Source organism: Musca domestica, unplaced genomic scaffold (assembly GCF_030504385.1).
Source record: "Musca domestica strain aabys unplaced genomic scaffold, Musca_domestica.polishedcontigs.V.1.1 17, whole genome shotgun sequence".
Taxonomy (NCBI): Eukaryota; Metazoa; Arthropoda; class Insecta; order Diptera; family Muscidae; genus Musca; species Musca domestica.
In genome coordinates this window covers 7,234,477-7,248,251 of record NW_026712230.1, presented here as the reverse complement: position 1 = coordinate 7,248,251, position 13,775 = coordinate 7,234,477, and the positions used below count along the sequence as shown (strand labels likewise).

Genomic DNA, 13,775 nt, shown 5'->3' with positions numbered 1-13,775 from the left:
ACACCGTTAGAAATAAATGTTTGTTCTCCCCAAAAAAATTAGTTTAATATCGATAATGAATGAGAAAGGTTCTAAACATCCCATCGGCTAATGTTTTTTAAAATTTTACGTCTTGAAGGCTTTTCAAATAATATTCTTAACAATCCACGTCCCGAAGACTCTTCAAAAAATATTCTTTAAGAAATCCACGTATCAAATGCTCTTCTTTAAGAAATCCATGTCTCGAAAAATCTTTAAAAAATACGAAAACAGATATAAAAATAAATAATTTTGAATTTTCTGCCTAGCCCTGATTTATGGTATCGAATAAAATTACAAAGCAGAAATCAAAGTGGTTCATAACTACCAAACCATGGTAGAATTACAAGGTAGCCCTATCCCTCATCCCTCTATCCCTCAAAGGGTAAATTAATCACCCAGACAATAGTCTATGTTCTTTCATAATATCTTCATGAGATCATATTTTTTAATTGTTTAATTTATTGAATCTTTCATATATTTAATGAAAATAAAAATAAGGTTTCATATCTTATATACTAATATTTTTATAGGGAGGTTGTCAATACAATCACCCCATATTTTTTTCATGCTTTAATTATTATTGTTTTCTTTATAATATAGATGTGTGTTATTTTGTGGGCTTGTGGATACAGTTATATCCGTGAATTGATTGGATAGGTAGATCATATTTGAACAATAGATCTGGTACCTATCCTACAAAATATTTAATAATGACTATTCTCATAAAATGTGATATAATTCCCAGTTCTCTTCAAAGTAATAACACTAGATTTAGTGAAATGTTGAAATTATTTAATCTTTATAATACGTTCCTGAAATAAAGTAAAGATAAATAAGTGGCCAAATTCTGAGGATATATTTATGTCGAAGCTCCGACTGAACTTATTTTTCTTTAAACTTGGACTTTTATTGATGGACTATTCCTTTAGGCCTTCGAGATAAACAATTATGATACGTCCTTCAAATAAAGTAAACATAAATAAGTGATCAAATTCTGATTATATATTTCTGACGAAGCTCCGACTGAAGCTCCTTAAAACTTGGACTTTTATTGATGGACGATTCCTTTAGGACTTCAAGATAAACAATTGGTCTCATTTCAAAAATAAACATTTTTAGGTCTGAAATAAATCAATAAATCCACCATTTGAGATCCGCAAATATGCTTTCGAGATATAGCCACGACTGAGACCCGGAATGTTCTTCAAATATCCACGATTTAAGAGCCGGTAATTTTCTTTAAAATTTGAGGATTTGATGTGTTGAAGGAATCTACATTTTTAGAATTCCACGGCAAAATTCATTGTTTGGAGCAGCAGCCTTTGTAAATTATCCTCATTTTGGTGGTTGTTTCTTGGTTTCTTGTCTTATTTCGAGTCTTCGACTTTTTCACAAAATTTCCTTGTAAAATATATATTTTTTAAATGTAAATAAAAATAATTCAATGCTTCAAAATGAAATTTTCTGATTGGTGCAAAACAATTTGCCTCAAATTTTATATGTCAAGTAAATTCGTCTTGCTTACAATTTCGACATATCAAGTTCCGACAAAAGTTGCTTTGTTGTAATTTTCGCCTATGTTGTTACCTGGTATTTCTACCATGTACCAAACGAATTTATTTTTTTTTTAGTTCTGTGCGTTTTCTGTGAAAAATTTGTACCAAGGCCCATTAAATAGGTCTTCCGATTAGCGCAGCTGATTTCACCCATTCTGTCAAAATACATTTGTTTATATTTGGAATTCGCCGAAAAATGAAAAGCTGTCATTATACAATAGGCCTGTCTGATTATTTTCCGGAAGTAATTGTCTAGTAATTTCTTTCTGAGAGTTTTATTATCTTTTATTCTCAGCTGATTTATGAAAAACGAAGGAATAAAAAAAATGAAGTACACTCAAATTGAAAATAAATAAAAATAAATACGTTTTAAATGTGCTTCGGAAGAAGAAGAATGATTGAATGATTCTTGCAAATGATTGCAAGAAGAAATTTGTCCAGGAAGAATTTGCAGACACTTAGTGAAAGAATTCCTCTCTCGAGTAACTCTATTTTGCAGAACTTTTGTGTTAAAAGTAACAGTTGTTAAAAATTTTACGGTAACCAGACACACCTAATTCTATTCTGGCTGCTTGACTGCAAATCCGATTTTTCCTCCATTCCAAAGTACGAAGACGCAAGGTCAAAAAGGAGCACAATTTGCCAAAATATGTTCATTGAAACGTCTTGCCTTCTGTATAATTTTAATACTATGCTCGTGTGCCTTGTTTCGTATGTTTTACTTTGTTTTTTTCTCGTAGATGTTTACAAATTCGTCACAAAAAAGATAAAAAAGGCGAATTATTATCCGCTTCAGAAGAAATGTTGACAGTTCAAAGAAGTACAACAGCTGTTTTTAAGGCAATGGGCCTTGATTTGTACATATTCATGCTATTCTATTCCAGAATTGCAATAATTGCTCTGTTCCAGTACCTGCAAAAATCTACTAGTTTTCTTCGATATCATAGAGGAAGAATCGGTTAAGGTAGTAAAAACGTTTACCTTCTTGCAGTTGTGGAACAGACCAAATGTAAATCTCTTGCTTGTACCATGCGCGGTAAAATAATACATGCAAGCGCATCAAAAAAGTTGCTGTTCAATGAACTGCCAATTTATTTTAGGGTGTTCAAAATGATGAATAAAATTTTTTTTATTTATTTATTTATTATTATTAATATTATTATTATTATTATTATTATTATTTTTTTTTTTTTTTTTTTTGAATAACGAACTCTAAACTGCAACGTACAAGAAATTGAAAAAATAAATTTATTTTTTTCTACAATGTTGGATGGAGTATGTACATTCAATCAACTGTAAATTTTGTTTTCTCTCCCATCCGAGGTGGGCATTTTGTCCACGAGTTGAAATTTCCAAAGAGGCAATATTTTCAAAATGTTTGTATCGACAGAAAAAATATTTGACAAGTGTCTCTCCAGCGGAATTTAAAACTAAAAAAATACAAAAATACGTTCAAAATGTCAAAATTTACACAAAAAGTTGAAAAAATCAATGAAAATTGTAAAATTAATTATATAATAAATCTTTGGGAGAAAAACAATAATTTCTTCTATTCATATTAGTGAGAATTTCATGTATTTTCGTATAAACTTTCATTAAAATCAACAAACAAAATTTTTTAAAATAGGAATTATTTTAACATGAATTACGAATCGAGAGCGAACAACTGGACTGAAAGTGCAATGAGAACATATCATAAAAGTTTTTACTGCGATAACGTATTTTGCTTGTAGTAACAGGGCAATTATTCGTCCGGGATTTGTTTTTAAAACAAATTGATACCTGATTAATGTAAAATGTACGAATAAAATGAAACTTTTACTTTAAAAATCGATTAGTCGATTTTTCTACAAATATTTAATTTCGATTAGAAGAGAGTGGTGCCAATTTTATCTTGGGAATTACCGAATCACAAAGAAATAGAGCGTCTGTTGCAGACATTTGATTTTTATTTAAAAGAAGAATTAAATTCTATTGACAATGGAGTCCATAAGACAAATGGATAGAAAACTCAAAAAACTTTGCGCTGAATACGAGAAGGCTGTACATGAGTTATTAGAAATATATTTAGAAGATCCTAATTGTCCCGAGTTGAAGCTAAAGCAGCTGTTTTCGAGAAACCAAGCATGGATTTTGGAGGCTTTTTTGTTGGAGATATCCAGGAAGAAGACCGAAGTACAAATTCGGCTCATAGAGGCAAGACCATACAATTCTGGGGTTCATCAATATCAAAAACTTGTCGAAATGACTCATCATTACGAAAACTTTTGTGATTATGCACGGAAATATTTCGAGGATCTTAAAAAGAAAATGATTATGGAGAGCGTAGGTGCTTTTGAACACATATTTAATTGGAATATTTAAATATGAATATTTAAGGATTTATATTCGAAGTTTGTTTATTTTTCTTTTCGCAATGATATTTTTGTTTTGAGTTCTGTTGCGTTTTTCATATCAAATAAAATGAATTTGCAAATTTATCTCAAGTAGATTTTTTTAATGAATAACAAGGTATAACAAGTAAAAAAGCAGTAAGTTCAGTCGGGCCGAACTTTTAATACCCTCCACCATTTGGCAATATCCAAAAAACAAATCGTTAAAATCTTAAAAATACCGAATGCTTATACGACGACGTGGACCTGCATAGGCAAGTTCAAATACCAAATTTGGAACGATTCCGTTAAATAATGCCGCTAAAATCATCAAAATACCGAATATCGGGGGGTACCGTTATGAAGGCGTGGACCTGCACAGATAATTTTCTGTCTTAGGCTGTAGTATCTATTACGAACTTCAAATGCCAAATTTGAAACAATTCCGGTGAATAATGTCGTTAAAATCATTAAAATACCGAATATCGGGAGGTACCGTTATATGGGGGCTATATGATAACTTGGACCTACATGGCCCATTTACGAACCTAACCTGCCTACTGGCAAAATATACATATGTGCAAAATGTTAGCCTTCTATCTTAATTTGTTCGAAAGATAGCGTGATTATAACAGACAGACGGACTTCGTCTTAGAATTTTACGCTGATCAAGAATATATATACTTTGTTGGGTCTGACATGAGTATTTCGAGAAGTTACAAACGAAATGACAAAATTAATATACCCTCCATAGTATGGTGGAGGGTATAAAAATATTCTATTTGTCTTGTGAGAGAACATTAGCATTCTGAAAACCATAGCTCTAATAAAAGCTTTTTCCCGGGTAGGTTTTTGAATCCCAATTTCGGGGGACAGTCCCTGGTACCCGGATATTTGATTTGAAAGTTGAAGTTCATGACCCTGGTTAGTCCCGGTCAACTAAACTTATATATACAATATGGGTGTAATTTGGTTTAGGGGGATACATCAAAGTTGTGGGGTTTTATAAAAAATGTACCTACACCAAATTTTAACAAACTCGAACCTTTCTAAAATGCTACAATATGTTTGATTTAATTATATCATCCTCCATTAGATTCCAATTGATGCCTATGTTGCCCATATTTGTTTATTTGAGTCCGAGTACCCATGTGCGCCCAAGAAAAAATACCTTCCGGGAATTACAATTCAACCATAATAAAAATAATAAATATATGTAAGCAAACATATAAAAGTCTACTTATTTTTAAACAAATATTTTCAAAATTTCGACATATCACTTGATGCATCTACCTGATTTTTTTTACCTTGAATTCAGTCATGTATCATTAAAATACCTACCTCTGCAAAAAGCGGAATGTTTTTATTACTAAGGTGGAATTAAGGCAACCGACTTGAAGGGTGAGATAAAAAACTTATTTTTTTAATTTTATTGAATGAAAGCAAAAATGCCGGAAATAGCATCAAATTTTAGAATAAGTTAAGATTTTTCGGATTGGTCAACTTTGGCCTTCAAACGGACAACGAAACCGTCACACGCTGCCCGAATGTTGCTCTGCGGAATTTTGGCCCATTCGCTGGCCTGAGGTAATCGACACTTTGGTGTTTTTTAGTGTGAACCTTGCTTTCCAAAATGGCCATCGTGCGCTGGAAATGAAGTGAGGAACCTCTTTTGTAACCATTCTTGGGTGGCGGGTGGAATGTTCAAGGCTTTAATGGAATTTCTATGGCTTTACACCGAGTTAATTTTTCAATATTTGCCGAATGGAATATTGTGATATGATCAGCTCACGAGCCATTTTCGGCCCCTGCGACGCGGGTTTCGATCAAGTCACATTTTTACTTTTCGAATCATTTCTGCTGATGTTGCTGTTTTCTTCCGTCCACTTCCTTGACGTCGGGCTCCGCTACCAGTATCACGGTAACGAGCGATGGTATGAGACACAAAAGATTTATTCATATTTAAATGCTGGAGTAGTCTAACGATAGCCACTTGTGGTTTTCCAATTAAAAACAAAAAAATCACGCTTGAATTCCATCATGAATAACTTTTTTTCTGGAAAAATCTTAACAAAATGCTTTCGTACGCTTGTAAACAATATAATGAGCTGTCACTGGAAAAATTTTAACAGTTATCGGACAAGTGGCTTATTGTCTACAACTTGGATGGATTTTTTGAAATTGTGAAGTTCGAAATTATATAAATAAGATCGAAAAAATCTTATTGTCACATATAAATTACACACATGGTACAATAAAATCAAGGTAGGGATATAATACCATACGTTTTATTTTTTTTTTCTTGGTTTAATATGTCAACTTTATTTCTATATGTGTACGTATTCTTTTCAATAACAAATGAATTGTTCAGAAAATTCGAATTCGGGTATTTTTAAAATGCTTATTGCAACGATAACCCGACCTTTGGCATGATATTTTTACCCAACCTTTGGTAGGGTATTTGAAACCATTCTTATGGTAGGTTATCAGGCCTTTTGCATTTTAACCTCATCTTTGTGGATATGGGCAATAAGTACTGGAAGAGATCAATTTAAATTTGACTAATGTGATGTGTAATCTGGGCTGAATTAAACGCAATTGTTTTTACTATTTAAATAATTCGCAGTGTAAAAGCAGAGGTGTTTCACTAACAGGGTGACACAGAACTAATAATTTGACACAGCTGCGACACACCTTGTTATTGCTGTCATTGTAAAACTTTGAAGAAAAAAACACAACATTACGTCAAAACAACTAAATTTTTCTTCTTTGATTAGCCAAAGATTTTTATAACAAGACTTGTGATTAATTAAGAGTGAAAAAGCAGAATTCCTCCTGTTAATTGTCGTTCTACAGAAATATTGTGCAATATTGTGATTACAGTAACCGAGCTGCCTCTATAATCGATTGGTGCAACTTGTCGAGACGTTGGTTTGTTGCTTTTGCCCTCGTTCAAAGTGTCATAGCTGTCTTCTGGCAGGGGAGAGTGAGTAATGGCAGAATCAATAGTCCAAGATTGGCTTTCGGATTTTCAACGTTTCCAGGGTCAACCGGAAGAGATCAAAGAGTTTGCCGCCGAACATGACACTGAGTCGGAAATCGCTGAGGTTATATTCACCATACTCAACGAACGTCAGCGCCACGAATCATTGGTCCATGATATATGCCAGCAATTGTTGGCCTTCTATCGCAGCACGGAAAAGACATTGCAAAAGTTTCCCCTTCAATTTATACCTGTTCTAATCTATACGTACCTGCGTGCCGTAGCCGGTGGTGATAAGAAGGGCGTACGTAGCCTAGAAACCCTGCTCATTTGCATTTACAATGGAGAGGTGTCCACAGACGATGGCAGTCCAAGAATAGTACAATTTCGTATGCCAATACTTGCGCAAGCCTCAGTATATCACGAGGAGAAGAATCTGCCAATGACTGATTTGAGGCGGTGGGAGGAGAATTGCAATCGAGAGGTAAAATGGGGACCCCATCCGAGAATTGAAGCAATAACAGCCCAGAACCGCCTGAGAATAATGACGGCATTATTATTTTGCTACAATCAACAAGTTAGTTTAACGCAAAAATCGGCATTAATTTATTTGTGTCGGGTAGCCTCTCAATTGGTCACCGAAGGTTTTACTTCGAAAATGACACATGCTCACAGGATCTCATATGGGTAAGAAAATAATTAGTTGAACAACAGATAGCTAAACTAAATAGTCTGTTAATAAGGGTTGTTTGATCACGTGTTGATTCATTGCTAATTAAGTTTGTGACCTTTAGCCAAAGAGTAAACTATGCCCTGCTCGAGATTTATTGTAATGATCTAAGCAATAGCTAGAAATGTTCTGAAAATTATTATTTTCAATGACCATTTCAAAAAGTGAATTTTCGCATGATCTGTAGGAAACAACAAAATTATATATATACTCAAAAAGTGAGGAAGAACTGTATAACAAAATATGTAGTTCATCTCATTGGCTGGTAAAATGTACTTTGAGTATACAATATTCGTGATGTACACTTAAACATTACTTCATATAAGATACTTACAAACATTACAGACACCTGCTAATCATGCAATATTTGTCACTACAAATGTCATTGTCATTATATGATTGATTGAATGTGGTATTAATTTTAAGGTAAATATATATGAGAACTATATCCAAATCTGAACCGATCTCGATAAAATTTGGCAAATATATTTCTGAGCCGTATTTGATATATTTCCCCAAATATTGTTGTTGCAGAGTGCATATTACGGCAGCGGTGGACAAAAATAACAAATCGGATGAACAATATATATATGGGAGCTATAGCTATATCTGAACCGATTTCGATCAAATTTGACATGTATATGCAAAATTCCATACAATTCGGGCTGATATTACACGTTTGGTGCACAATAAAAGGCAAATCGGACGAAGATATCTCCAATTTCAATAGGGTTCGTCCTTTGGCCAAACAAATGATCTGTGCAAAATTTCATCTGGATCGGGCAATAAATGTAACTCGTACTTTGTTTACAAAAATACATGGACAGACGGACGGACGGACATGCATAAATCGACTCAGAATCGACTCCTTTTGCCTGTTACAAACAAATGCACAATGACATAATACCCTGACCACCTTGTGGTGTAGGGTATAAAAAATAGAATTGTTGTTTTCTTACGACATGCCTTAGCAGAACCGAGGTATATTGCATATACCTTAAAGAAGCCCTAATATTTAACAATATTAATATTTTGATCAGTTTTTTTAATTTGTTTACATTTCCTTTTACAGTACATTAACAATTCAGCAGACTAATTTTATGTGCTTCTGAATCTCAATTCCAATGTCTCTCAAAATTAGAATATTGTTAATCGAAGAACATGGAAAATGGATTAGCTAGTTATAGTTTATGTGTTAGAAGTATTTATTGTTAAATTTTTATGATATACAATTATAATAATTGAAGTTATCGTTTTAAATATGAAAAAATGCAATTGAATTGCTGCAGTTTTTGAAAGATAAATCAAACAACCTTTATTTTATGATATTATCAATGCTTATTACAATGAATATATTGCATTTTTTATTTACGCTAATCATAACAATTAAACTTGTCTCTCATTTAAGCTCCGATCCATCACTAATGCCCAAATCAATGATACCACGCATTCCGTTATCCTCAGCATTCCTAGTGGAGTTAGTGCATGCCATTTATTTCGCCATGTTTAACGGCTTTGGTACAGTAGCCATCCAGACTCTGGAAGATATACATAATCGGGCATGTTTTGAAATGTATACGGAATTGATATTGATCACGAGTGCTATTCGCAATTCTCTGCATGCCAATCCTTCGGGACAGCCCAGTGATGGACCAATGGGTCTCAGTGTAGCTCTAACACCATCCACCAATACCGTTACCACCGCTGTATCTAAATCAATGATTACAAATGCATCATTCCGTACGAAAAAGTTACCCGACGACATACCCATTCAGGTGCAAGATTTAACAATGCCTCAGGCGCCACAACAATTGGCCAGTGTCACGGAGGAAACTGCCGAACAAACGCAAAATGCTAAAGAGTCAACGAGTCAGCAGGGCTCAAGAAATTCAATAATACGTCCCAGCATGGAGGGCATTAAGGCTCAGGCTCACAAGGCTTTAATTGCAGGCTTTAAAAAATCGAAAGACAAAGAGAAGGATAAAGATAAGGATAAGGACAAGGAAAAGGATACCACGAAATCATCAGTTCATCAAACTAATGGCAGTGCAACGACAAATAGTGCAGACAATATTAAACCACCGCAACGAAAATTAGACAAACATATGCAACGCAATTCACTGCTTCAGTTGCAAATGGAGGGCTCAACGGCAATGGACTTTGAAAAAAGCCCTGGCCCTACGACCAAATCTAAAAACTATGATTCTATAGACACCATGGAAATGCTGCCCATGCAATCATTAATGGCCAATGAAAGTGGCAGTAATAGTTTTAGCATTGACAGTGATTTGAATGGTGGCACTGCAGTCGGTGTGATGTCGGGTGGAAGTGGTGGTGTGGGCGGCATTGGTGGTATCAATGTTGGTAGCACAGGAGGATTAGGCAATAATAGTAATAACAATAGTACAACCACCACCACAAGCAGTGACCTATTAACGACAAAAAGTTTTGATTCCAGTATTGAAATGCCAGCCATTGTTAATGCGACGACCGTTGTAGGGGGTGCTAAAACGACGAGTGATACTAACATGGATTAGTGACTTTCTAAGGCTTCCAGTAGCCGACACTGGCTATTTAAATTGCAATCAACAAAGAAAACCCCCAAGCGATAAACCATAAGAATAAAGAAACATGTTATAAAATGAAGCATCATTGATGCGTGCTATAGTTAAGGAATAAGCAAAGCAAAAGATGAATACACTAAAATATAAAAAAATAACAAATGGTTGAATGTTAGAGCTTTTAAGTGGAGCAGTGTGTCACATTTCTTTTGTAAAATGAAAAGCACATCCAATGGAAAAGAAATCTGTCATAGCGTTGTGGGAAAAGTTCTGCTTTTACATCATGAAATGTAAATACATGTGTATTTAATAAATAACACATTATTCGTAACGCAACAAGTATTTCTTGATTGGTAGTTATTTTCATACTTTTGTTATTGTGCCAATTAATGATGAATCATTTTACTTTGCATTTGTTTTAGTAAATTTCGTATCAACAGTTTTAGAATTTGACTATCGTTAGAAAAGCACCGCTCCACAGTGTTTTTTCTTTATTTTTTTTTTATCACACCACCTTTTATGTATTTGGCATTACATTCTGTGCTAATATTACTAAACTGCAAAGTAATTTAGTTTTTATTTCTTTCTATTTTTTCATTGAATTGTTATTTAGGTGTAAATTTATAATTTCCCAAGGCACTACTCACAAACCGCATCCAATAAAACTAAATATACTTTGAGTATGATATATTTTAAAAAATATAAATACTTCTTTGTTAGTATGTGTACGTTTTAAAATTTTTTAAAATAACGGAACAGATTCTTAGAATGCTCACTGTACCTTTGTCGGTTAAACTGGTACTATATCTTTCCCTAAATTTCTATTCTATCTTCCTCTTAATTTTAAGTAAAAATTGTGAAGTACATAAATGAAAAGCGTTTAATAATCATTGTATATTTTTATTGTTTGTTTTCTTGTTCTTATACTTAAAAAATTAATAAATATATTTATGTAATTCTTAAACTTATAACAAATTCGTTATCAATGTATAAATAAATTAAAACGGAAATAATGATGATAAATAAACAAATTATTCATTCACATAACCACAGAAAGGCATGTCTCTCCTTATTAAATTGGTTTATATAAGTTTCAATTACAATTTATAAATGAAACAATTCCATGTTGAAAAGAGATTGAAAAACAAAGTGAATCCAAGATCTCAAACTCCTTACTAACATATAGTCCACGCCCTGTTTAGAAATTGGTAAGAAAAAAAATACTATGTTGCGTTCATTAACCAAACATATACATATTAACTTTTGGGCAAATTATAAAAATAAATGTTCTCTTTCGAAAGGTCAAAATGCATGTTTTTACGCATATATTTTTTATCAAAAGTTTTGAGTAGTTTAAACGATCTTTTCGGAAATAGAAGATTTGTACTTATTTAATTCAGATGAATTTAATACAAAAAAGTATTTCGCATTGGTTTTATGCAGTATTTTTATTGGCTATAAAAGGACAATGATATCACACGAACTTTTCAGATATTTTGATAATTTAAGACCAAATATTTAGAAGTTCTGGAATTAATTGCAAACATTCATCTATATGCAGTAGCTATTGTTGAAATGATTTTAACAACCATATAAATCATTTATTTTTTCTATTTGTCCAAAAATACATTATTTTATATAATATACATTTGTGAATAATTGAATTGTTAATTAATTTTACTCTAGCAAGTTCTTGTATTATTTTGAGCATTAATCGAATAAAACAAATATGAATACAATAAATAAAAAATATCTATGTAATTGTGTGCATAATTAAAGAAAATAATAAATGACCAGATATGATAGATAACAATACATACCTATTCTGTAATCTAAAGCCGACTAATAATGAAAATCATATATGTATTTATTGAAATGTTAATTACAATTACACCAAATCATGTTACATATTATCAATTAAAATAAAATAAAGAAATGGAAATTATAATCTACTAAAAATAAACTGTCAAGAGAAAACTATATATTCAAGTAAACAATTATTGCCTTTTTATTTGGTCTTTACGACTATAACTTACGGAATTTGCCTTGTAGAAAAATACGAGGTACATCGATACCTTCTTTTACATTAAGTGTACGACGATGTACGTACGAATTTGCCATTATCTCAAAACCATTTTCTCTAAATAAATTTGATAATTCCTGTTCGGCAAAATAATAACTTCGAGTACCATCTTGGCGCATGTAGAAATTATCGGAAATTTTATGTCCAGACTTAAATCTGAGCTGTGCCATGTCGTAGCGACCATAATCCCGAAATAGTACAATGCCACCAGGCTTAAGTATAGCGCGAAGATTTTTAATCACTGCATCGAATTTACAGGGTGAAATAGCAGACAGAACAAATATCATTGATATTATATCTATGCTTTCGGGGGGAATATTTTGATGAATTGAATTCGTCGTTATATCGCATTGAAAGGCTTTAATACGATCCTCATTGTACTTTGGATTGGAACGAACAAATTCCACGGCCCGGGGAGAAAAATCACATGCATAAAAATAGTTATTTTTCTGTCCTAGAGATTCGAGTTCTTCCATTAAAGGAAACACAAAATTTCCAACTCCGCAACCCACTTCCAATAGTTTTCTGCACTCATTTCCCTCACCCAATGGCAGGGAGGGATAGTCGTTAATTAATTCTTGAAATTCTCTCGTTGTCCATCGACGATCTTTAAAGAATCTAGTTTCATTACGTTTATAGAAGAGGTCCCAATGTTTTTGTGCCTATGGAGAACATGGAAACAGCAGTAGCTATTGTTATTACACCTGAATCAAGGATTCATAACTGGCTTTTTACCTGTGCTTCTAATTGCCGAGCCTTGAACTCCGGTATTAAACGTTTATTCTGCTCTTCCAATTTCTGTTTCTCGTCATCAGTAAGAGACTTTTCTGCACACGTAAATACATCATCAATGAACTGTTCATTTGTATTCTCCTCCATTTCACTCTATTTACAAACAAATTCACGTTCACGTTTCCATTAGGGATGCAAATGTGCTCTATTGACTAATCGATTGTTCGAAATTAATAACAAAATATCGGTAATGAAAATAGGCAATTTATCGTTTTTGGTTTCCAGTCTTTCGGCATATGATCCTGTTTTGATAATGCAAGCATTGGAGATTGTTCTGTTGTTCATTTTTTGCTCTGTTCAAGTACCTGCAAGAATCCCCTAGTTTGCAATTTTTTCGATATCATAAAGGAAAAATCGGTTATCATAGTAAAAACTTTCACATTCTTGCAGTTCTGGAACAGACCAATTGTTTCCAACTTTTAGATAACCGACAATAAAGGGCAAAAGTCTCGCATTCGGTATCAAACAAATTTCGTTTGCAAACATCAAGTATTCGCTTTTTAGACTGATGAAAATGATTGCCTGCAATAATCTACGAATTTTGGATTTTTTCTCGGCATCATGAAGGAAAAATGGGAAATATTTTCACATTCTTACTCTTTTCCAGAACTTAGAAAAAAGTTTCTATGACAATAGAATACCAACATATTACTGGCACTCCAAACTTTTCCGTCCCC

General features: G+C 33.0%; 2 protein-coding genes across 2 annotated transcripts; one reads left to right on the top strand and one right to left on the bottom strand.

The window, feature by feature from the left end:
- Nucleotides 1-6,655: 6,655 nt before the first annotated feature.
- On the top strand, nt 6,656-11,198 carry LOC131801610 (hyccin-like). Its single transcript, XM_059120433.1, has 2 exons — nt 6,656-7,619; nt 9,071-11,198. Exons 1-2 carry the CDS (start codon nt 6,943-6,945, stop codon nt 10,197-10,199), a joined length of 1,806 nt encoding a protein of 601 aa, XP_058976416.1. The 5' UTR covers nt 6,656-6,942; the 3' UTR covers nt 10,200-11,198.
- Nucleotides 11,199-11,207: 9 nt separating this feature from the next.
- Nucleotides 11,208-13,343, bottom strand: LOC131801611 (tRNA N(3)-methylcytidine methyltransferase METTL6-like). The gene is made up of 2 exons (XM_059120434.1): nt 13,042-13,343; nt 11,208-12,968 (listed from the first exon to the last, which is right to left on the bottom strand). The coding sequence occupies exons 1-2, from the start codon at nt 13,183-13,185 to the stop codon at nt 12,249-12,251; spliced, it is 864 nt and encodes a 287-aa protein (XP_058976417.1). The 5' UTR covers nt 13,186-13,343; the 3' UTR covers nt 11,208-12,248.
- Between the last annotated feature and the right edge of the window lie 432 nt (nt 13,344-13,775).